The sequence below is a fragment of the Oncorhynchus tshawytscha genome, linkage group LG02, assembly GCF_018296145.1.
Source record: "Oncorhynchus tshawytscha isolate Ot180627B linkage group LG02, Otsh_v2.0, whole genome shotgun sequence".
NCBI lineage: Eukaryota > Metazoa > Chordata > Actinopteri > Salmoniformes > Salmonidae > Oncorhynchus > Oncorhynchus tshawytscha.
In genome coordinates, this window is record NC_056430.1 from 39,525,270 (window position 1) to 39,550,784 (window position 25,515).

The 25,515-nt window shown below is 42.8% G+C and overlaps 1 protein-coding gene across 1 annotated transcript; it reads right to left on the reverse strand.

Annotated features, from left to right (window-relative positions):
* Nucleotides 1–399: 399 nt before the first annotated feature.
* Nucleotides 400–23,681, reverse strand: LOC112215629 (RNA-binding protein Musashi homolog 1). The gene is made up of 14 exons (XM_024374813.2): nucleotides 23,513–23,681; nucleotides 22,977–23,017; nucleotides 22,063–22,144; nucleotides 21,822–21,906; nucleotides 13,311–13,352; nucleotides 12,579–12,671; nucleotides 6,927–6,975; nucleotides 5,772–5,854; nucleotides 5,546–5,663; nucleotides 5,032–5,112; nucleotides 4,366–4,422; nucleotides 3,542–3,598; nucleotides 3,278–3,432; nucleotides 400–2,945 (listed from the first exon to the last, which is right to left on the reverse strand). The coding sequence occupies exons 1-14, from the start codon at nucleotides 23,572–23,574 to the stop codon at nucleotides 2,904–2,906; spliced, it is 1,047 nt and encodes a 348-aa protein (XP_024230581.1). The 5' UTR covers nucleotides 23,575–23,681; the 3' UTR covers nucleotides 400–2,903.
* Between the last annotated feature and the right edge of the window lie 1,834 nt (nucleotides 23,682–25,515).

Below are 25,515 nucleotides of genomic sequence, written 5' to 3' on the forward strand. Positions count from 1 at the left end.
GCACTAAACTATCTCCATATATATACTTCCATTATTTTTTTTAAATGGTACCGGGGACCTTCAGAAGGAGAAAACGGAGAATGCAAAACGGAGAATGCCATCATGTTTGAGTCTCATCTTTCAATATAGTGGTAGGCCAAACCGTTCGGACGCTACAGACGTTTTTGTGAGAAGACCCATTTTCAGGTTGTCTCATGGTCTGACAAACACTGCTCTAGCTCTGCCACCTTTGACCACAGACGCAGAAGGGCTAAAACGGCGGATGTGGTGGATTGAGACAGCCCAGATATCTCTAGCATAAACAGACTGATTTTAATTGGGATTTTTGTATTACATTAATTAGATTTCCGCTGGGCCAAAGAAATTGTAGAAGTAAAAAAAACAGAACCACAATCTCAGTGGAATGCTTTAAAATAATTTATTAGGAATTTTAAAATGGACATTTCCAGAGGAGAAAAGAAAGAAAGAAAAAAGGAAATACAATAAGATAAAGCGGGTGGGGAACAGTCCAAATAAAAGTTTAGTTACAGTGTTGGTCAAGACCTTGAACTTGGAGCTTTAACAACCAAGGCCTTGCCCCTTTTCCGACCCTGAAGAAAGCGTCAACATAAACAAACAAAAACACCAGCATCTTAAACATCACTGAATCATTATTGTGCACCGGGAACGAAATCGGACAAGAGAAAAATATTATTTCCTTTTTGTTCTTAAAAAAAGTCTTAATGCCATGGAATTATCCATACTCCCATTGCCATTAATAGCAGTATTAATATTCCTAAAATAAAAAACAACGTATTGCTTTTTGAAAGTTAGAAAGTTACAGTGTTCGTGTCCAGCAGTAGTTTTGTGTAGTGCCCCAGCCAGTTTGAAAAGGGCAGTACTAGCCAGTATAAAATGGGAGATTCTTGTTCATGTTTAGTGGAAGACTTTGTGGAACATCAACAAAATTCATTTGATTTTCATTGAAATAGCTCTGTCAAAAGAAAGGGGACAATTCCACTATGTCTCCTCCTCCATTCCAGCTACTGGTCTGTGTATAACTCTTTTCTGTACTGACTGGGACAGAGGCTGCGTTCCATTTCAGTTTACCTAGACCCTAATCCCTAGATCTGAAAGGACACATAGGATACGTGGTGTTAGACCAAAATGGAACCAGCCAAACATTTCAGTACCAAAATGGCAGTCAAAAAATGCATGTCATGTCAACTTTCGATTCTAGCTAATTCCATACGTCAGCTCACTATTGTGCGCGCACACATCACACACAAACAAACACACCTTCACACATAATGACACAATCACCTTCTAAGGTCATCAGAAGACAAATACAACCATGATGTAACCGTTTTTTTAAGAGTCAATTGCTTTGTTAAATATGTCCTTCATTTGTTTCTACGGTCCGTATGACCGTACATAGAACAGCAAGAAAGAAACAAGAAACAAAATAAAACATAATGAAGGAAAATAGAGCAAAAATATATATACTTTCCCCCCAAAAATGTTGTATTAAATCCCACCCAATCCCCCTTAACCCCGACCATGCACCCTCAACATAGCCAATTAAAAATCCTCAGGGCCTCACTTCAGTTTTTCCTTATCTCTCAGGGATACATGGATGTCATGTCCATAGAAATAAAATGACTAGAACAGGAACCCCCATTCAAGTAACAATATTTCTATGGTTATGTCACTTGGTAAGACTGTGCCTTTAAGGGGTCCAATTCAATAGAAATCAGTTACTGGCATGTTCACAGTAAGAAACTAAATGAAAGGAAAGGGACTCAACTGTGTGAGAATTCAAGCATGTTCTCTTTTTGATACCAATTTCTAATGAAAAGGGTCTTATCATTTCGTCTTATTTACAAATATCATCTAGTCCTCAACCCTGCTAATGCATGTTGTTGGCCTAAACACCAAACAAATGCTGAGGGGATAGCCACTTTCAAATAGAAAATGACCTGCCACTGTACAACACATTTGTTGTAGTAGTTAAGCAGACTTCCAGTTAAATTGGCGCCAAACGATTAATAGTAACCCCGCCTGCTGATCAAAGTTCAACATCCCATCCCTCCTCCCCTACACCAACCTTCATCCTCCCCTACTTCACCCTCCCCTCAAAATCTATATACAATATTTTACAGGAAGAAAATAAAACATTCCTTTCAAAACCAATTACGGAAGAAAATATCTAACCGATTACCATCATTATTATCATTGTGTTCAATATTAATAACAATATTACAAATGTTTTGTTTTAAAAACTATCAAAATATACATTTTAGTTTTCTTTTCATGTTTTCTGTGACACGTTTGTTAAAAATGGAAATTACATAATTTTTGTTCTTCCTCTGTTTAAATGGGTTAGGTACCCCTTTTGACAAGGAGACCCCATCCCACCCACCAGTTCATCGCTCTCTAGTCCTCTCTCCTCCTCCATCTCACCTCAGTAACACATTAAAGGGAGGTCAACGGAACAGACAATACATCAAAACATTGCGATTAAATAAAAAAATCCTCAAATATAAAGCAAAACATATCTGACAGAATCTGTGTTTGCCTTGAGCGTAACCCACAAATGTTATTTTCTCACTTATTTATCTGCCAGAGCGATATTTAAAAAAAGAAACAGCATTGGAATCTAATTAAATAAACCTACGTGAAGGTAAAGGATAGGAGAAACAAGGGATTGAGAAGAGGGAGTGATATTAGTACAGGAAAACAGGATACAGAAGTAAAAAAAATAAAAGATCTTCAGTCAGTGGGTGGAGTCAGGGGGAGCCAGGGGTTGCGGGGTTTAAACTGTGGCCGCCAATCGGATTGTGCCATGGGTAGGCACACAGCAGTTTGATTGGCTCGTCAGCAGAAGGGACCTCCTCCCGTGCCCGGTGATGTGCTAAATCTGCTCAGTGGTAACCGTTGGTGAAGGCAGTAGCGATAAGAGGACCCTGGGAAAAAAAGACACACTGACGATTAGAGACAGAGCAGCTGGTAGATAGTTTGAAATGAAGAAAGGATATGGTTGACAAAATTGCCAACATTTTATTGATTTGTCATTATATAATTTACTCTTCCATATTAAAAACTGGTAAACAAATCCCTGGTTTCCCCTAGCATCAGATACATGCCACCTAGCAGGCTCCTTTAGCTGACACTTATAGATCCCTCTTCACGATATTCCAACCATGGGTCATATTCATTAGGCACCAAAAGCAAGAAAACAAACTAAACCTGGGAGAGACTACTCAAATTTCCGTTGTGAAACATGATAGTGACGTACCCCAAGACCGTGGCCGAATCCTGAGTTGGGGCCGGGACTGGCTGCGCTGAGATAGCTGCTGAGTGCTGAGTCCTGACTGGCTGCTGCATACAGATCAGCCATTGGCCCAGGGCTGCTGGTGCCCAGGTAGCCTGCGTTACGTGACTGTGTGGAACCTGAGAGCGAGAGAGATGGAGAGAGACAGAGCGAGAGAGTGACAGTCAATCAGTCAGTCACATACACATAGACAACTGACAGGCAGAATGATGAAGGAGAATTATCTACCTCTCATAGCCGCTGCTGCTGCTGCTGCCATTGGTCCGTAGGCTGACAGTGGAATGGCTAAGGGACAGAGGGACAATTTCAGATGTCTTCTTTTACCTTACAAAACAGTGTTTGGCAGTGTGTAAATTAAGTTTGGCAAACATTTCATTGCCAGGTAGTTTCCCGTGTTTTCTGCCCAATTGCAATCTAGACTCATCATTGCAACTCCCCAACGGGATTGGGAGGTTAAGGTCAAGTCATGCGTCTTCCCGAAACATGACCTGCCTAACCGTGCATTTTAACACACGCCTGCTTAAGCCGGAAGCCAGCCGCACCAATGTGTCAGAGGAAACACCGTTCACCTGACGGCCGAGGTCAGCCTGCAGGCGCCCAGCCTGCCACAAGGAGTCGCTAGAGCGCGGTGAGCCAAGTAAGACACCCACGACCAAACCCTCCCCTAACCCGTACAACACTGGGCCAATTGCACGCCACCCTATTGGACTCCCATTCACGGCCGGTTGTGATACAGCCCGGGATCTAACCCGGGTCTGTAGTGACACCTCTAGCACGGCGATGCAGTGCCTTAGACCGTTGCGCCACTCGGGAGGCCGGTAGTTTACAGTTTTCAAGATGGTGAAACCGTGTCCAAAATATCCAAGTGTAACATTATTCGGGTCAATTCTATGATTCATCAAAAACATTTAAAAAAAAAATCAAAGTTAGGATTGAACCCTTCCAGATTGGAAAAAAGGAGGGCCATTACACCATTCCGCCACAGGTTGGCGATGTTGCCTTTGAAAGAGAGAGATTGTGAGCTACCTGTAGATCTTAGAGGAGTGACTGACCTGTGAGCTCAGAGGGGTGGGATGATGTCAGAAGGGTGGTCCTCTCTAAATGGAATTCTAGAACAGAAATGTCAAGAGAGCGCTTTTTTAAATACCAACACCATCCACGTGCCAATCGACTCTCACACACACACACACACACACACACACACACACACACACACACACACACACACACACACACACACACTTACATGAACATGTGCACACACAAGCAGCAATTTAGAATGAGTATGAGAGACTACAGGGGAGAAGGGTGGTAGGGGAAGGAGAGAAAGGAGGCGCAGTGGGGTCAGAGTGGAAGAAAGAAAAAACGGGGAGATTAAAGTGCAGCAGAGATGATTTCTCACATGAGAGGGGAGGGGAAGTAGAGAAAAGGACTGGGGAGAGGAGGAGGACATCAAAACCAAAATACAACTCTACAAGCAGCCAGACTCTGCCATATGCGTTTATACATGGAGTAAAAAGTGTAGGCATGTCTGTGTGTTTGGCACCTAGCGTAAAACTAACATCAGTATGTATCTGACATGATCACTAGGCCAATGCATTGTTTCTGTTGTCAAACCTAGCCAGTTCTTTGGATAATTAACAGACTCAAGTCGTCTGTACGTCTGTAACTCATACTCTACATAAATAAGTGTGACAGAGAGAGCGATGCTCATATACCAGGGAACTGGTAGGTGTATCCAGGCGTGATGCTAGGGTAGCCACGGCTAGCGTACGTAGCTGCTTGGAAGCCTGGGTAGCCTGTGAAGAGAGACAAATAAATACCCATCGGGATACGGCTGAACACGGTTGAAGGAGACGATTCTATTGCATTCATATTAGACCTCATGTAGCATGTAGCAACTAGCACCATAACTCAGTACCATGCTGTTGCCATAACTGACCTGTAGGCGGAGCAAGATACTATGACTTCACCGCGGGCCATAGCCTACTTGAATCCCACTGAAACACATCCCCCTCTACATCTCCTCCCATCTCTTTAGCCCTGCTCTCCAATTCTGGCCACAAATTCATAGAGCGTCTCTGAGTAGGTCTCCCCTGTTATATACTGTAGATCATATTCATTGTTAAAAAGGCAAAACTGATCCTAGACCAGCACCCTTACTCTGAGAAGCTTTTTTTTGTGGTTGCAGAGTGTTTAGAGGCAGCTAAATGACAGTGTTATTGTTCTTACCCAGCATGCCGATCCCCAGCATGAAGGCGTCCATGCCGTAGGGCATCACCCTGGCACGACCTCGAGCCGTACCCGTCGGTGACATCACTTCCTTGGGCTGGGCTTTCTTGCACTCCACCTGGAGTGGAATGCAAATGGTTTGAAATATTCTGCACATAAACACACACTCCTCACTATCAACACTGACACACACATTCGCACATACACACATGGCCTGCCTACATACCATTTTGTTGTTGATTTCGTGGAAATGGATCTCACACACTTTCTCCACCATGTCTTCATTCTCGAAGGTCACAAAGCCGAAACCTGAGGGACACAGGAACACAGACTGCTTTACTTTCCACTATGGCCATTTGTTTCCATTTTCTATGAAACTGAATGCAATCATGACTTCACATGTCCAGTTCTTCCAGGTTAGGGGTCACCAAGGAAGAAAAGGAGATGAGGGAAGGAGGCGTGGAAAGAAACAAATGATTGGGGCACAACCCATGTTTAATACTCATTTTGTCCTCTTTCCTATCCTCATATCCTGTACAGTTCTTTCTCCCATCCTTCTCTCCCTCAAACCATATTATATATATTTTAAAAAATTGCTTTCATCTATTCAATCCCTTTCAGATGACAGAACATAAAGGTAGCAGAGACTCCATCAAAGTACTGAGACTCACCTGGTCTCTCCCTACTCCATTACATGTTCCTTCTCCCTTCCCTCCCCCACACCTCAAGAGGCTGTGAGGGGATTTAGCCGGGTTTGCGTGCCCTAACTGTCAATCTGTCGCCGTGGTAAAGGGGGATGGGGTAGAGTATTAGCTAAGGTTTTAGCCTGAGCCCTGATTAAACGAGCTGACCAATTAACCCTTCTCGCCTTCCTTTACTTGTTCCTCCCTGACTGATTCACACTATAGGGCCGACCCAAACTGTACTCCATTGGCTCAGATACCTTGTTTTCACATGGTCCTTTCCAGCATGGTTCCAACAACTATGGCCTAACCAGCTCAGCCCAGTACAGCTCCCGCACATTAAAATACTGTGTATCGGCATGAGTGTGTGTTTATCTAAACAATGTGTGAGAGTCTGATAATGTGTGTTAATGTATGTGTTATTTGTTTCCGCATAACATTATTTACACTACAAATCAATGTGTGCTATGCTGCCATTCCATGCATGGCTGAACCAAGGATCAGGCTCTTCAATACCTTCTCAATGCAAGAGGTTTACTTTTGCACCAACAAACCAGCTAGTATGGTCTGCCAACTGATCTGAGAGAAGATTATCACAATGATTTTTGTTTGTGTGTGTGTGTGTGTGTGTGTGTGTGTGTGTGTGTGTGTGTGTGTGTGTGAGAGAGTGTGTGTCGACTGGTGTTTCGTGGCAATACCTCTGTGCCTGTTGGTGGTTTTGTCGAACATGAGCATGGCGTCATCGACCTATGAGGGAGAGAGCGATAGAGAGAGAGAGAGGTAGAGACAGAGAGAGAAGTAGAGAGACAGAGAGAGATGAGCTTGGACAAACACACACACACAGGCCATTACACAGCATGGGGCTTCATTGTCCCTCCTTCAGGTCCTGTGCTTTGGAGCAAGAGAGGAGAGGGGGCTAACAGATGGAGAAAGAGGAAGGGAACGAGGGGGGGTGACAGGTGACAAAGGAGGAGGAGAGAAAGAAGGGGGTACAGGGGAGAGGAAAAAGCGTGGGAGAGAAAAGGGCCGTTCTTTCTCTGTAAAGTTAAACAGTGTTTCACTCCCCAAGTTCTAGGAGGGAATATTTTCTCTCTCTCTCTCTTGCACTCTCTATGTAAATATATATATACACTGAGTGTACAACACATGGGGAACACCTTCCTAATATTGAGTTGCACCCTCTTTTGCCCTCAGAACAGCCTCAGTTCGTCGGGGCATGGACTCTACAAGGTGTCGAAAACGTTCCATAGAGATGCTGGCCCATGTTGACTCCAATGCTGTATCAAGTTGGCTGGATGTCCTTAGGGTGGTGGACCATTCTTGATACACTGTGAAGCGTAAAAAAAACAGCAGCGTTGCAGTTCTTGACTCAAACCGGTGAGCCTGGCACCTAATACCATACCCCGTTCAAAGGCACTTAAATATTTTGTCTTGCCCATTCACCCTCTGAAAGGCACACACACACCCAATCCATGTCTCAATTGTCTCAAGGCTTAAAAATCAGTCTTTAACCTGTCTCCTCCCCTTCATCTACACTGATTGAACTGGATTTAACAAGTGACATCAATAAGGGATCGTAGCTTTCACCTGGATTCACCTGGTCAGTCTATGTCATGGAAAGAGCAGGTGTTCATAATGTTTTGTGCACTCAGTGTATGTTTGGCGGTGGGGGGGAGGAGGGGGTAAGCTTTTGTGTCCTGTTCTCTAGCTCTTTGTTCTCCTCTCCACAAAGTTGACTATTCCCATGGAGACCCTGTAAATCATTTCAATTAGGAGAATTTACCCTCCTCTCACTACTCTCACTATGAATAGAACTACAGAGAGAAAGAACTGTGTGAGGAAGAGAGAGAGAGAAAGGGGGAATTGAGAGAGGGACAAAGTTGAAAAAGGACTTACTAGAGGGAGAGAAAATGGATTTTGCGTGGCGACGCAGAAAAGAGAGGAGGCGAGAGATAGTTCAGGACAGAATAAGGATGGGAGGGGGATTGGTGCATACGAAAGAGTGGGTCGAGAGTGAAAAGGATAAAAGAGTTTGGGGGAGAGAGAGAGAGTGAGGGTTGGATGGACAGAAAGACAGACAGAAGGAGAGGCAGGCAGGGAGAGAGAGAGAACAAAGAGAAGTGGGGGCTTTGTCAACACGCACCCCTTTCATTCTTCCTTTCCCTCCGCTTTTTTTCCTTTTTCTCCCACTCTTCTCCCTGCAGCCCTATTCATGCTGACCCCATCCCCTCTTTACTCTCCTTTGCTGGTAAGAAAGTTAGCACAAACTCCACTAATAGAGGAACTGTGAAACTACTCCATGTTTTTCCAGTGAGAGACACCATCAGTATAACCATTGCTTAGGACACACAGCATGACTGCATTCCTATTTTCATTACCTTTCAGCGTAATGAAACTTAACACAGGGTGAAATGTGAGTGGAGGAAAGCACTGGACTCCAGTTTGATGTTTAACCTTTGAGATCATCTATTTGGTGTCATAATGAAAGCAGTACATATTACTAAAGTACTTAGGTAAAAATACTTGAAAGTAGCTTTTGGGGGTATCTGTACTTTACTTTACTGTTTCTATTTTCACTGACACCCATAAGTACTTGTTACATTTTGAATGCTTAGCAGGACAGGAAAATGGTGTAATTCACACACTTATCAAGAGAACAACCCTGGTCTTCCCTACTGCCTCTGATCTGGCGGACTCACGAAATAGTGAGAGTGTTGGAGTGAGCCCCTGGCTAGCTGTAAATAAAATAAAAACAAGAAAATGGTGTCGTCTGGTTTGCTTAATATAAGGAATTTGAAATTATTTATACTTTTACTATTGACACTTAAGTATAACCAAATACTTTTAGACTTTTACTCAAGTAGGGTTTTACTGGGTGACTGTCACTTTTACTTGTCATTTTCTATTAAAGTATCCTTACTTTTACTCAAGTATGACAATCTGGTACTTTTTCCACCACTGGCAATATATTTAGTTTGTTTGAATGATCTAATAAACAAAGTTTACACAAGCTGTGCTAGTGAGTGTGTGTGTCACTGCGTGTGTGCATGGAATATAGAAAAGGTCAGGGTTGGAGACCCGTTAGTCCAACAGAGCTATGATCTCGCTATGATCTCTCTCTCTCTCTCACACACACAGCCCCCGCCCCCAGTCTACCCTCTGTCCTTCATTCAGTTTTTATCTCCCCCCTCCCACTCTTCACCCTTCCGGTCCTCCAAAGCCAATGACACAGCAAAGTCGGGACAGGGAGAGTAAGTGGACAGCTGCAGCACCAGAGACATGTTATCATAAGTGTTGTGTTACATGGTCAAGTAGGCAAGTAGACTCCAGTTAGCATTAGCGCTATTTATTCTAGACGCTAACCATTCGTTAGTATTAGGCTGACACATGGAGGTGTGGTCACCTTTAGCCGTATTCAGTGAGGATGGCTAACTGTGATTTATTCTAATTCACTTGCTAGCTAACATCTTGAAGTTTGTAAGCTTTATTGTCTTCAGCGCTAAAAAACAAAAACTACTGGGCAGAAACGTCTATTCCACGTTGGTTCAACGTAATTTTATTGACATGATGTGGAAACAACGTTGATTCAACCAGTGTGTGCCTAGTGGGAAGTGTTAGACCTACTGTTACAGAGCCTCCTCGACAAAATCAATAGGGAAACAACCTGTTGTCCACTGTGTCCAGAGAAGTGTAATACAATCTGGCTGAACTATAGCGTCTTGTATTTACCACAGCACGGCTCACACTCACTGCCCAGCACCTTTACAGCATGTCACATAACATTCTCATTTCGTAAAAATTGACAAGAAGCTTTTCAGGAACATTCTGAGAACATTTTCAGTCACAGAACTTTCTGGGAATGGTTTCAGAGAGCTGCTGGAAATGTACAGACAGACAACTTTTTCCACACAGAATGTTCTATATCCGGGAATGTTCTCTTTCCGCCAATTTCAAAGAAACTGGACAAACCAATAATATTTTGCAGCCCTTTGTAAACATCCAGTGAAGAAAACTCTGTTCACTGTTTGCTGCTACGTTGGCTACGAGACAGTACAAACCGTGACCTATTTGCAATGAACATGTGGGCTTCAATCCCTCAGTTCAAACACCCAAACACAGTCAGTGTCTAATTCACCTCAACCGCCTTCCCCTCTCACCTCTGTTTAACTCTTCCTTCGCTCTCTTTCCCTCCCTCTCTCCACCCATCTCTCCAAACAGGCCGGCAGACAAAGTGTCCAGTGAAGCCCTCTAATCGCCAACTCACATGGTTGACTGGAGCCCAACTTGTTCCTTTCTGTCCTATTCACCCCTCTATCTCTCCCCTCCCTCTTTCATCCATTTTGGAAGGGTGAAGATAGGCCTGTAGTTTGTTGACTCTTCGAAGTGAAGCACCACGGCTGTGTTTTTACACTGTACTTTGAGGCAGAGTGTTATCCAATGGCTTCCTAGTACTGTTTGGGAGAGCATGGCTGGGAAAAGGATAGTGGGAACGTCGGGATAGAGTGCCGGGGAGCACAGCGGACCTCTGGCCGGGCACGGCAGGGGCGTAAATCGAGACTTGTCTCTGTGGGATTCTGACCTGCTTCCCAGACAAACATGGCCGCCGGTGAGCGGTGGGATCAGCTCGTTTGAGGAACCCGTGTACGGTTACATCCGGTTGGTCAATCACACCAAAGACAAAAAGGCTTTCGTTTTGCACTAGACTGACATTGATGCCCATTTAAGCCCAAAAGCTCACAGAATGCTAATCTGATTTTGAAGTGTACAAAACAAAATGGTAAGAAATCATCAGTTCTGTGTGTGTGTGTGTGTGTGTGTGTGTGTGTGTGTGTGTGTGTGTGCCGGATGGTTTCACGAGACTGCCCATTTCTAAATCAAGTGACAAACTCTCTCCAAGACACTCTGCTGTGGAAATCAAATGCTGGAAGCGCAATGTGGAAATCTGCAATGATATAATTTGGCCCAAGCATCTCCTATGTGGGGGTTGATACTTCACAAGATCCAAGCCTCCATCAGAATTATTTCCTTTAACCATTTCCTCTCCTTCTCTTACACCCAACGGTTTCTTCCTCTCTCTCGCCCTCAAAGTGACATCATCAAGTCCCATTAAGGGGATGGTGATTCTGTCTTTCTAGAACGTTCTCTATCCACTGCTGCTCAAAACAGTCAGGACACACTGTTTTAAGTCGGTGAATGTTAGACCTGTGTGACTGCCCGACCAGTACGTGCATTTGTGTTTATGTGTATAAGCCTCACACACATTACATATATATATTTTTTTCCCGAGTAGATTGCTAAATTACCAAGGGACAAAGGCTAAAAGCAGGTCACCAAGGCAACAGGCTGAGAGGGATGCAGTGGATAAGAGTGTGTTTTGGGATGGGGGGACAACGAACTGAGGTTGGTTGTGTGTGTGCGGGGGGGATCTTGTGGCAAGAGCAGCTGTTGCATTAGATTAGTTCAGAATTAGAGACCCCCCCTCTTCCTCCTCCTCCTCCCCTTTGCCAATGTCCTCCCTCCCTAACTACACCTCTCTTCTAGGTCAAACTTCTTCACTCGTTCTCTCCCTAATACCTCTCCCTTGAAGAAAAAACCCTCCTATTTTCCTCTTCCCATTGATTCCAGACAGTTTGTCAACTTTTTGGGGGGTCAGTTCAGATCTTCATCCCGTTACAATACTTTTTCTTCTGCCATCACATTTCCCCCCCCCTTCGCAGTTCTACGAGTTGGTTCTTCTCATTCTCATGCATTCCTCTTCTCTCCTGCAGTTTGAAAACACTTCCCTTCCCGGGTACACCTCTCTCTCTCCAGGAGGTGCCTCTTCACTCTCTTCACCCCTCTTTCTCCCCCCTTCCCTCTTTCTCTCTTTTAAGCCATCCCTCTGTCATCCCAGCATGCATTTGCCTTTCACTGCATTTCATTCAAATAGGCTTAACTGGCTTGAAGAAAAATGGAACAGACGAAGCAACTCAAACAACAGCAACGGGAGCAAAATGGAAGACAGAAATGCTAATATCGATTAGAACTAATGCTGTTGTGTTCCCTCCCTCTTTCCCTCTCTCCTTCGCCCCTTTCAACTCGTCTCTGAAATTAGCCACGCTTACCGTGTCTCTTACCCAAATGTGGAATGAGAGAAACAGAAAGAGAGAGAGAGAAACAGGGAGACAAATAGGCTGAGAAAACATGAGGGGACATTGAATGAAAAAACCGAGGGCACTTAGAGAAACTTTGTCTGAAGTTGATCTTGGCAAAACAGAGAACAGCTCCTGATTCGAGATATAGAGTACATGTAATGTCATTTGCAGCAACAGCATGTCAACAAACGTGTCTGAACACAGTGCATCATTTACCTTTCCAAACTGGTCGAAGTATTGCTTGACGTCTTCGATCGTTGTGTTTACTGAGAGGCCTCCCACAAAGATCTTCTTTGTCCTGGTCACCAACTAACAACACAGAGAAAGAGTACACACGATCATTAACACACAACACATTGAAAAGGCTAGATGACTTAAGATAGTACTGTTAAGCAGTACAAATATATATATTATTTTTATTTAACCTTTATTGAACTAGGCAAATATTATTTACAATGATGGCCTACTTGTAAAGCCCCCCTGGCCAAACCCTCCCCTAACCTGGGCCAATTGTGCGGCGCCCTATGGGACTCCCGATCACGGCCAGTTGTAATACAGCCCGGGATCGAACCCGGGTCTGTAGTGACACCTCAAGCACTGCAATGCAGTGCCTTAGACCCCTGCACCACTAGGGAGCTAGGGAGGGGGTTGCCAGCCACTCGGAACCACATAGTACAGCAATAACACAATTTATTTCAATGCAAATACAAAAGGTGACTCTGCAGGAAGACTTAATATTAAGACTGTGTGTGTATGTATGCGTTTATGTGTGTCTTTAGGCTGGCACAGCCCCCCCCCCGCTCCCTTCTATACTACCCCTATGTATAGGGATTCCTGCCCTTGTTGCCCTAAATCTGGTGCGGCAGGCGGGCCTCCCGTGATAGGACATGACGGCTGTGACGTCACCTTGGCCTCCAGGGATAAACCCCATTAAGGATGAGAACTCACCTTGGGTTGGGCTCTACGAGGAAATGCCACCTTGGGATCAATCTGGAGAGAGAAGAGACAGAGAGTGAGAGTTAAAAACTGGTGGACAAAAACATTTGGAGACCATACTACCAGTCACGAGTAATGGTGACTCACAGTTCAAGGCAACAGACCACAAGCTTTAAGGATACAAACTTTTCCGGTATTTGAGAGGTATTACATTCCATTTCTATGACAGCCCCCAAACCTGTGATACACTGGAAACATATTACTTTCTCCAATGCAGTGGCAGACTACATACCACTAGCCTGGTCCCAGATCTGTTTATTCTGTCTTGCCAAGTCCTATGGTCAGACTATATGAGTTGGCAAGACAGCACAAACAGACCTGGGACCAGGCTAGCATATCGCTGTATAATTGCAGCACAACAACACTTTAAATTCATACAGTATATCAAGGAATAGACTCGTGTCGACACTGATATTCACAGGCGCTGTAATTCCGCCGGGAGAAAAAAAGCTTCTGTGCACAGCATTGTAAAGCCATGGAGGATTTGCATAAAGGCTCAGGTTTCTCACGTGTCTTTCTAGTCAAATCATGGTCCGCGGTCTTGGAGGCTCAGTTGATATGAGCATGGCTCAAACAACACCAGGGTTGTGGGTTCGATTCCTGCCGGGGTTACATACTGTATACTAAAAGCTATGTACTCACTGTACTGTAAGTCGCTTTAGATAAAAGCATCTGCTAAATGACATATAGTATTTATTATATATTATGGTGACAAGCTGAGGAGCAGCAATGGCTGCTGTTTGAGTGAGACGGAAGAGACTCCTCCACACCCCACGGTGTTGGACGGAGAGGAGGACTGTCCTCTCCAGCTGGCTTCAGAGTTGACGAAGGAAGGTGACTACAGAGAGTGGAACAACAGCTCGATTGTTAAGCACCCGGGCACCTTTCGGACTCTGTCTCTTGTTTACTCCAAATGCTGGGACGAAACCATGAACTCAACTGATTATCTCATCCTTGTCACCCAATACATGTGTCTATAATGACACTGATTGGGTCAAACAAGAGCCCGAGCATCCCAGTAGCTAAGTGGCATTTTATTTTTCAAAATATTCCTGTCAAGCGCGCTCATGTCCCCTCGACTGCTCAGAAATCAGTAAAACAAAGCATGTCTGTCACAAAGATAGAAAAACACAACAAAGAGCCAAGGACCAACACCCCTAAGTCTATTTTGGACAAAGTTTTGACTACTACAGTAGAGTGCTATAGGCTACATCATGCCATGCGGTTTAGTATCATCACATTATGAAGTAACGACGGGGTGCAGATCTACAGCACTGAGAACAGACCGTAGTCCAATAAACAGGAGCACAGGTACAGATAGTACAGTGAGCGTAGGCCTACACTACGGTCTCTATGGAAGACTCAGCATGCTACTCTTTTACTTCAGCCCAAATGGGCGTATTCCACAAACCAGGAGCAATGAGCCAGCTAACGTTCATAAATATTCAGGAACAACTCGGCATGTCCTGGACCGCGGAGAATGACTTAAAATGGCATGTGGTATAAACGGACTTTTAATAACTCGTATTCAACGCTCTTTCTTCATAATAACTGATATTAATACCGTTTATACTGGAGTGTTTATAAATGTTAGCCGGCTGACTTGTTCATGCTGCCTTGTGACATACAACCCTGATGGGTTTTAGAGAGCAGAGGAGGATCCCATCAAGCCAGAGCCTATTGGTTTAGTTGTTTGTGTTAAGACAAGACTAGACTACATCCGATAGTCACCTCACACTGCCAAACCCATCCAGACATGTTTAAAACTGAAACAAACAAGCAAAGTGAAGGCATTACAAATCATCATTAGCACATGGTCGCCAACACGTCGCAAGGCAGAGAACCTAAAAAAAAATCGTAATCTTTCAACGTTCACATTATACTCTCACAGCACTTCTGTTAGGCTACACTTTTGGTTTCTTTCGTTTAAAAAAAATGTATTTTCAATGTGTGTATGTGCGGGTTTTAAGGAAAAGGAATGGGGGAAGAGGTTGAATGAACAAGAAAGGAAGAATGAACTAAATAAAGACACAGTGAAGACATAACTAAATCAAAGAGAGGAGTTTGATTAAGTGAAGGAGAGGGCGAAAAAGAAGCAAAGAGAGAAGGAGCTAGGTCTAGACCGAGGGAGACGGGGAAAGACGGAGTGAGAGAGGAGAGAGAGAGAGTGGCTATTCATTTTAAAACAAAAACTCCACATGAGAAAGTGGGCCGCCCATTTCTGAGCAGGGAGTCCTGGCCCAGCGGGCAGCCCCTCTGATTTCATTAATTAACAGGACAAAAGGGGACAAAACAGATGGACCCGCAGAGGAACAGGGGCTCGGCCAACTACTCCCCACTCACACACCCTCATCGTGCAGTTAAACACATAAAACACACACACGCACTGCTTTTACTAACACATTCACTCAATAAAAATAATGTGGCCAGGAAAACACAAACGTACACAAATAGTCAACGAAAGTGTGCTATTCTATTCAATCCTAATTCAAAACTTTATAAAATACACCTGTTTAGAAGCAACCGTACTAAGAAGTTTGGAAGGTAGCTAGGCTAGCATGTCACTTTGTGGACGGCAATTTGATTTGGGTCTGTGCCATTGGGGTCAATCTGCACAGCTGAACAATTGCAGAGTAATTAGTTAACGAAGTCCACTAATGAGGCCCCCTACTCTACACAAAGTCTTGGCTAGGACAACCAATGTGTGTGTGCATGTACGTGTGTGCGACTTATCACTTCCTTCAGGAGGGCAGGTACACACTCAGGGATGAGGCTATACTTCGGAATCGCAATCCGGTTTGTTTCCTTCAATCGGATTAGGTGCCTTTGAGATCCATAGTAATTACGGATGTAGTTTCTTAATTTGATCACCCTGTTGAAGGGGAACCTTCCTGCTGCAATGCAGGAAATGTAAAACTCGTAATGTATTTGATGTTTAAAAATACTTTATTTTCTCTTACGAAAAATGTATCAACCCCCACAAAACAAATTCCATTAATTAGAATTAACATAATGCCAGATTTTCTGTGTCTGCTGGATTATTTTCCTGCTGTAGCAAACCTGCTCAAATTAAGATCCTACACATGTACAGACCAGGGCTGGGACTCTCTCTTGCTTTTCCCTTCCATCTTCTCCTCCACCCCCCTCTCATCTCCTCTGCCGCTGTCAGCACCAGAGAGCTAATCTCCATAGAGCCATGACCTGGGACAGTGCTAACTGCTAATGCTAACCTGGTTCCCAACCCATACAGAGTCCAATCAATATTCAGTCCGTGAACAGACAGTCAAATTCAATGATCAGATTTGAATCGTTGCGAAGTGTGGGTTTTGTTGACGTGCTAAATCTCTATTCTTGCTCTGAGTCTGGTGATGAGTTTTCCTTTGTGAAAAAAAATAATTATATTCTCGGTGAGCCATTTAGCATTGCTGCCAACTAACTTTAACCAGGCCTAGCACGGTTAACAAGGCCTGTGGTTTCACTAAACTGCTCTATAATTGCTAATTATCAGTAAACTGCCTATTCATGTACAGTACCAGACAAAGGTTTGGAGACACCCACTTTTTCTTTTCTTTTTACTATTTTCTACATTGTAGAATAATAGTGAAAACATCAGAACTATGAAATAACACAATTGGAATCATGTGGAAACCAAAAAACTCGTAAACAAACTTTTTTTGTTTATATTTCAGATTCTTCAATGTAGCCACCCTTTGCCTTGATGACAGCTTTGCACACTCTTGGCATTCTCTCAACCAGCTTCATGAGGTAATCACCTGGAATGCGTTTAAATTAACAGGTGTGCCTTGTTAAAAGTTCATTTGTGGAATTTCTTTCCTTCTCAATGTGTTTAAGCCAATCAATTGTGTTGTGACAAGGTAGGGGTGATATACAAGGGAGAGCCCAATTTGGTAAAATACCAAGTCCAGATTATGACAAGAACAGCTCCAGTAAGCAAAGAGAAACAACAGTCCATCATTACTTTAAGACCCGAAGGTCAGTCAATGCGGAACATTTCAATAACTTTGAAAGTTTCTTCAAGTGCAGTCGCAAAAACCATTAAGCGCTATGATGAAACTGGCTCTCATGAGGACCGACACAGGAAAGGAAGACCCAAAGTTACCTCTGCTGCAGAGGATAAGTTTATTAGAGTTACCAGACTTATAAATTGCAGCCCAAATAAATACTTCTCAGAGTTCAAGTAACAGACACATCTCAACATCAACTGTTCAGAGGAAACTGCGTGAATCAGGCCTTCATGGTCGAATTGCTGCAAAGAAACCACTACTAAAGGACACAAATAATAAGAAGAGACTTGCTTGGACCAAGAAACACAAACAATGGACATTAGACCGGTGGAAATCTGTCCTTTGGTCTGATGAGTTCAAATGTTCGATTTTTGGTTCCAACCGCCGTGTCTTTGTGAGATGCAGAGTAGAGTAGGTGAACGGATGATCTCCGCATGTGTGGTTCCCACCGTGAAGCATGGAAGAGGAGGTGTGGCGGTGCTTTGCTGGTGACACTGTCTGTGATTTATTCAGAATTCAAGGCACACTTAAGCAGCATGGCTACCACAACATTCTGCAGTGATACGCCATTCCATCTGATTTGCGTTTAGTGTGACTATCATTTGTTTTCAACAGAACAATGACCCAACACACCTCCAGATTGATGGGGTGCTGCATTAGATGACCTGGCCGCCAGAATCACCCGATTTCAACCCAATTTAGATGGTTTTGGATGAGTTGGATCACAGAGTGATGGAAAAGCAGTCAACAAGTGCTCAGCATATGTGGGAATTTCTTCAAGACTGTTAGACAAGTATTCCAGGTGAAGCTGGTTGAGAGAATGCCAAGAGTGTGCAAAGCTGTCGCCAAGGCAAAGGGTGGCTACTTTGAAGAATCTAAAAGCAAAAAAATATTTAGATTTTTAATTGGTTACTACACGATTCCATATGTGTTATTTCGTAGTTTTGACATCTTCACTATTACTCTACAACATAGAATAGTAAAAATAAAGAGAAACCCTTGAATGAGTAGGTGTGTCCAAACTTTTGACTGGTACTTTATGTATGAAAATAAGTAAATACATGTATGTATAAAGCAATATTACACAGGCCAGTAATCTGCCTTAAACATAACCAACATTATCATGTATTAATCTAATGCAATGGTTAACTATGTACATGTAATAACGTTCATGAGCAGTTTATGACTAGACCTTCAAACAAAATAATAAGTGTAACCAAAGATCTTTCTCACACTCTTCGTGAGGTATATTCAACGCAGCAACACTAACATACCCAATCAGCTGATTGGTAGAATTGGCTATGTTGGGCTAGAACAAAAAATATTATAAATTCTAAATCATTTGTGTAGGCTTGGAATGTGACTACGTGGATAGGAAATCCATTCAATCCAAACTCACTTTGTACTAGTGACACTGATTTGATGTGATAATGTCTATTAGTAATAGACTAGATTTGTTTTGCATAGTCAAAATGGAACCAGGGTCGTGTTCATTAGGAACCAAATGGAAGAAAACTGACAGAAACGGGGAGGGACTACCTGGACTATTCCAATAAGAAATACAAATGTTCCATAGCAAAAAAATAAATAATAATGTTCAATCCACTGCGTGCCCTAATGAACACGACCCTGGATTGTTCTAGACCAGACGAAGCACTACATCACACTGCTGCCATGTGGTGAAGGCCTCTGAAGCAGCCAAACAAGTAGAACTCTGTCTTCATGCTCAAACAACATTACCAATCTGCCTCACTCATAAAAAAGCATTACACTGGTCAATACTGTCATTGTCAATAACAACATGAAAGTTGTCTAGATGTTGGTTCCTGAGGGCCGAAGGCCTAACTTGAGATATGGGCGAGTAACTCAAATTTTCACGCAAATCTCCCTGTGTCATCCCTGCATAATTTAATCAAATATGTTTTATCCGCACAAATCCTGGCCTTATATATGATTAGACAGTGCTATACTTTCCATCCACATTACAAAAAGTAACATAGACTTTCATAGTCATGTAGTTGGTAAAAAAATAAAGCACCACTCTTCTGTTTGTCCCTAGCTCATTGTTTTCACTGTGTCAAACATTTTGTCACCGCTTTTCAGAGTGCCTACACTTGGCCCAAATTCCTACTGCCAAAACGTCTCATTTACCTTGTCCTTTCTCTTTCTCTCCGTTTCTTTCTCACCCTCCATGGGGTGAGCATGAAATTAATTCCAGAAAGGAATTTCACTCTCCTTCTCATCTCATGCTGGTCAAACAATAGCCACTGACAAGGGAGAGAGAGGGGGAAACGGTTTGGATGGAGACTGTTGGGAAGGTAAAGGTTAATGAGAAAAGGAGAAGAGATGGTACAAGGGGACAGACTGAAAGATGTGAATAGTCTGTGAGAGAGAAGGTGAGAGTCATTGAGAAATGAAAAAACAATTGAAGAGAAAAAAGTGAGAGATAGAAAGGGATTTGGGAACAATGACACGGAGTCCATTTTTCTTCCAATTACACAGTACCATAATTTATCAATTGACTTACTATATGTTATGCTGTTCCAATACTTAAAAAAAAAGCAGCACACTGGACCATTTCAGCACACCAAACATAACACTGTGAGCTGCAGCAAAATATTGTAATCTATCAAAATACAATGGTATTTTTCAATAACTATGTCCCTGCCTAGTCGACCATTCAACCCTATTGACCATCACACCTTTACACATGCATGCGTAGCGTACACACACATCGACATAGTGGAGGCCAGGTCCTCAAAGCTCACCTACCTCATAAGATATTCAAGAATCAGACTTCTGACAATACAAGACCTACTGTAACTAGGATCCACAGATATATTGCCATGACACTCTACTTCTACTGATGTCAAACCAGCTCTGAAGTGTAAAATACTAACGGGTTACACAAAAACACATTGCCACCTTGGTCAAGCAGACAAGAAAATATAAATGGTGCAATATATTTATAGGATATTTAACTTAATAGTATTTGTATCTGTCTTGAACAGGTGATACATTTGGATTAGTGGTTTAGTCGTATGAATCAAACTCAATGCCTTCAAAAACATAGGTCTATGTTCTGACAATATGATGACTGTAAAACCAATTTTACTGTGATTACTCTAGAATCCAGATTGAAGCTATAACATCAGTGCATTTGATCCTTTCTGAAACATCCCCCTAGGGAGTTTATTACATCATAAAATGGGAACCACATTTAAGCGACTAATTGTAACTGAAAAACTCAAGTCCAATTCCATATAATTAAGGACCTGTAAAACAACGTACTACAATCACTGCCATTATTTAAGTTATCGCCGCAGATGTTATTGTCCATGGGTTGACTTTGCATTGTTGGTGGCAGTACATTCTGCATTCATCTTCAAATGCTAGAAGAGAGTTGTTATGGAGACATAAGTCCCACAAGGCTGTGGAGTCACCATAATATCCCCTGTGACTGATTTCACCCAGGGCAACAGACCTGCTTCGTGTAACCAAACTAGCCTTTCCATGCTACATCCTCCCCCACTCGCTCTCACCTTTCACTGTCAAATGTTGTCCCTTTAGGGCCAGGCAGTGTGTGTGTATAACAGTACGGTGTGCGCACATATGAGAGTGTGTATTGAGGGGGTTGGGGGATGGAGACACACCCACACGGCTGACAAAGCTGTGTGCTGTAAGCTTCATCAACGATTGTGTTACTCTATGTAGCATCACCGGTATGCTTCAGAGACTATAGTGTTATGCATTGAATTAGAATGACATTACCATTCAAATCAACTTTCTAATTATAAGTTGTTGTTTTTTTGTTTTTTTTAAAGTTATTCCATGCCGGGACTGAACTCCGGGACTGAACTCCGGGACTGAACTCGGGGACTAGTTGACACCAATCCCCGGGTTAAACTTTTTGTTGTTGTTGAATTAACTTCATCTAAAACAGTTCTTTACTTTTGATGACCCCCTTAAAACTTATTTGAATGGTTTTACAAACGTACAACTCAACTTCTTTAATATGTTTCACAGCCCTAACGTTTTTTTAACTCTTTCTTTTTGGAGTGAGAGAGAGCCCAGGCCTCTTCCTCCCCGTCTCGGTCCCCAGGTAATCATGGCGATGAACAGCAAGAAAGAACGCTTTCATGTCACACACCCTAAACCAGGATTTGGTGGGAGGGGAGGAGAGGGAGGCGCCCCTAGACTCTCCTAAACTTTCCTACCAGGGCAAACCTTTTCATACATCACATGGTGTATAACATTATGGCATAACATGGCAGAAGAAAAAAGACTTACCAAGAAAAACTGCATTCATATCAAATATAGACAATGTTATAGATGTATGCCATAACAAAATGATTTAGGACTATAATTTATAGCATGTGAACAATTTCCCCATATGCAATAATGTTGCTTGTGCATTTAGGTGCAAGCATAAACTTACTGTTTTAGAATCCAGCTCATGTCTGTTTTGTGCCAAAACTTTATCCACACCAGCCTGGTCTATGTATGTTACAAACCCGAATCCCCTGGGGGGGGGGAAAGCACAATGCATTGAATTATAATAACAGTCCGACACAACAAAACTCAACCTCTGACCGCAAAATCATGTTATTTTTGTAAAGAAAATAAACCCATGAGTGCGCGCCTATGATAGAGATGCTGAGGCGCGCACGCCTCCTTACCTCGATCTCTTCGTAACGGGATCTCGCATCACCATACACTCCTTCACCTCGCCGAATTTACAGAAGTATTCATTCAATCCCTCTATAAAAAAAATATATGGGTCAAACAGTTTTCCAAAGACGAAATGTCCTTTGAGTGTATACGATAATAACTGATTTAGATAAACGAAAACAGACAACGCAAATGAGCAAGACCGCGTTGTTGTTCGTCTGTCGCGACGTCATTCATTGAAAACAGGATAAGGGTAGATTAAACTCTGCCTAGGTTGACAGTCCATGGCTATAATATGATGATACGACAATGTTTACTTTACAATTGTGATAACTTAGGGTATACAAATACGATGAATATAGCCTATCATTTGACATCAACCTATAGGCAACACCGTTAACAAACACTGAGTTTTAGACAAACCGTATTATTTTGAATTGAATGGCGTTACTAACGCTGTAACAAGCGCAACACCGCGATATCACACACACAAAAAACACCCCAATAATTGCAAACGCAACGAAGTTCTGCTTCAAATCAAATATCAAAATAAAAAAAGTTGTTACATCGGGTAACAGACCCTCCAAATAATATACAGTGATTTCAAAATAAAGCTAAATGATTTTATACTGATTTAGAACGTTAATCGCATATTGTCTAGGCTCTCTGTTTCAGCCTAGTCTAAATCATGCGTAGACTAGGCCTACGGATTCTCGTTGAATGAAAGCTTTGATTTCGGCAGCGTATAGACTAAACTATCAACTGTCCTTTTTTAACATATTTACGGAAGCTTCACATAGTAAACAATGGGATTAATGACTGTATAAATAGTATATAAGCGAGTAATAATAACAATATACACATATCTATGTATTATATTTGCATCCAGGGACTTTGAAAAGTCGCTCGCGGGACAGCTCACCTTGTGTTGTCTGCCAACTGAGACCCCCGATGAACATTTTGCTGAATGGGAGATAGAGGTGAGAGTAAGTGGTGTAGAACAACATATTCCCGTAAAACTGGCATCAGAGATGAAAAGCAGACTACAATTAATAGATATATATATATAGGCCTACAAAATAACATAAATAAAGTAAAAAGAAAATCGGCCATGTTGTGAAGGCACGAGTGGTCAAGTCGGGTCGTTATAATTCCCACGAGAAGATAATGAAACCAGCCAGTGCTCTCCAAATGGAAAGGAAAAGTTGTTGCAATCGTAGCCATCTCCTTACTCAAAAGAAAATAGCAGAAATAAACAAGAGATAGATCCTGCGCGGTTGAGCGGCAGTAATACACAGTTGAGCGGACCGCATTGGAGAGGTAGAGCACATCAGAACAAGCATGCTTGTCTTTTGTCTCCGCGCTCGGGTGGGCTCCACTCAAACCAAACTCCGCGGTTATCTCACATATAGAAGCAAGTAAGGCCGAGACGCTGGTGAGACGGTGTGGGAGTTTTACCAGGGGTCGTGGGGGGAGTTGTCCACGGAGGACAGGCTGATTTGGCTCCCTTCTGTATCCATTCCGTTCCTCTGTTCCCGACTATGAGGTGAGGAAAGGCAGTGAGAGTTGCAGACTCAGTGGCTGAGGGGGGTGGTTTGTCTAGAGGAGGAGGGGCGAGAGAGCACAAACACGCACACACACACACACACACACACACAAACACAGAAAAGCAGGCCCCGCCTCTCCCTCGCTTTTCCGGTACTCCCGCCCCTCACTACACCGTCTTCTTGGCGCTCTCTTGTAGCGTTTCCCCGCTTTAGGACAATGATGTCCATGGCGGACGTTTTGTGGAAGTCTATTCTATGGGAATACATTATTTGTAGACAGCATAGGCCTAGTAAAACAAGGTCCCTGCCTTTCCTTATAATTAAGTAATTATAAAGTACATTCAATACCTAATTCTGAGAGTAGGGTGAATAGCCTACAGCGGAGCATGGAAGGTATATTCTGATGCATGGGAAAGAGGATGGAGGGGTATCATGGCAACTTTATGGACTTGAAATGGGGATATTCCTAGGGATTCATGACAACACCTTACAGACAAAGGTACATCCTTTTTACACTATTGCGTTTACACTGCTGGCACATATAGTACTAGTCAAAAGTTTGGACACACCCACTCATTCAAGGGTTTTTCATTATTTTTACTATTTACTACATTGTAGAATAATAGTGAAGACATCAAAACTATGAAATAACACATGGAATCATGTTGTAACCAAAAAAGTGTTAAAAAAATCAAATTAGATTTTAGATTCTTCAAAGTAGCCCCCATTTTGCCTTGATGAAAGCTTCGCACACTATTGGCATTCTCTCAACCAGCTTCATGAGGAATGCTTTTCCAATTGCCTTGAAGGAGTTCCCACATATGCTGAGCACTTGTTGGATGCTTTTCCTTCTCTCTGCAGTCCAAATCACCCCAAACCATCTCAACTGGGTTGAGGTTGGGTGATTGTGGAGGCCAGTTTTCTGATGCAGCACTCCGTCACTCTCCTTCTTGGTCAAATAGCCCGTACACAGCCTGAAGGTGCATTTTTGGTCATTGTCCTGTTGAAAAACAAAATATATTTCCACTAAGCGCAACCCAGATGGGATGGCGTATCCCTGCAGAATGCTGTGGTAGCTATGCTGGTTAAGTGTGCCTTGAATTCTAAATAAATCACAGACAGTGTCACCAGCAAAGCACCCCCACACCATCACGCCTCCTCCTCTATGCTTCACGGTGGGAACCACACATATGGAGATCATCCATTCACCTATTCTGCATCTCACAAAGACATAGTGGTTGGAACCAAAAATCTCAAATTTGGACTCATCAGACCAAATGACAGATTTCCACCGGTCTAATGACCATTGCTTGTGTTAATTGGCAAAAGCAAGTCTCTTATTATTATTTAATGTCCTTTAGTAGTGGTTTCTTTACAGCAATTCGACCAAGAAGGCCTGATTCATGCAGGCTCCTCTGAACAGTTGATGTTGAGATGTGTCTGTTACTTGAACTCTGTGATGCATTTTTTGGGTTGCAATCTGAGGTGCAGTTAACTCTAATGAACTTGTCCTCTACAGCAGAGGTAACTCTGGGTCTTCCTTTCCTGTGGCGGTCCTCATGAGAGCAAGTTTCATCATAGCGCTTGATGGTTTTATGGACTGCTCTTGAAGAAACTTTCAAAGTTCTTGAAATGTTCCATATTGACTGACCTTCAAATCAAATCAAATGTTATGTCGCATGTGCCAAATACAACAACCTGACAGTGAAGTGCTTACTTACGAGCCCCTAACCAACAATGCATTTGATTATACATATATATATATATATACATACAGTGGGGCAAAAAAGCACTTAGTCAGCCACCAATTGTGCAAGTTCTCCCACTTAAAAAGATGAGAGAGGCCTGTAATTTTCATCATAGGTACACTTCAACTATGACAGACAAAATGAGAAGAAAATCACATTGTAGGAT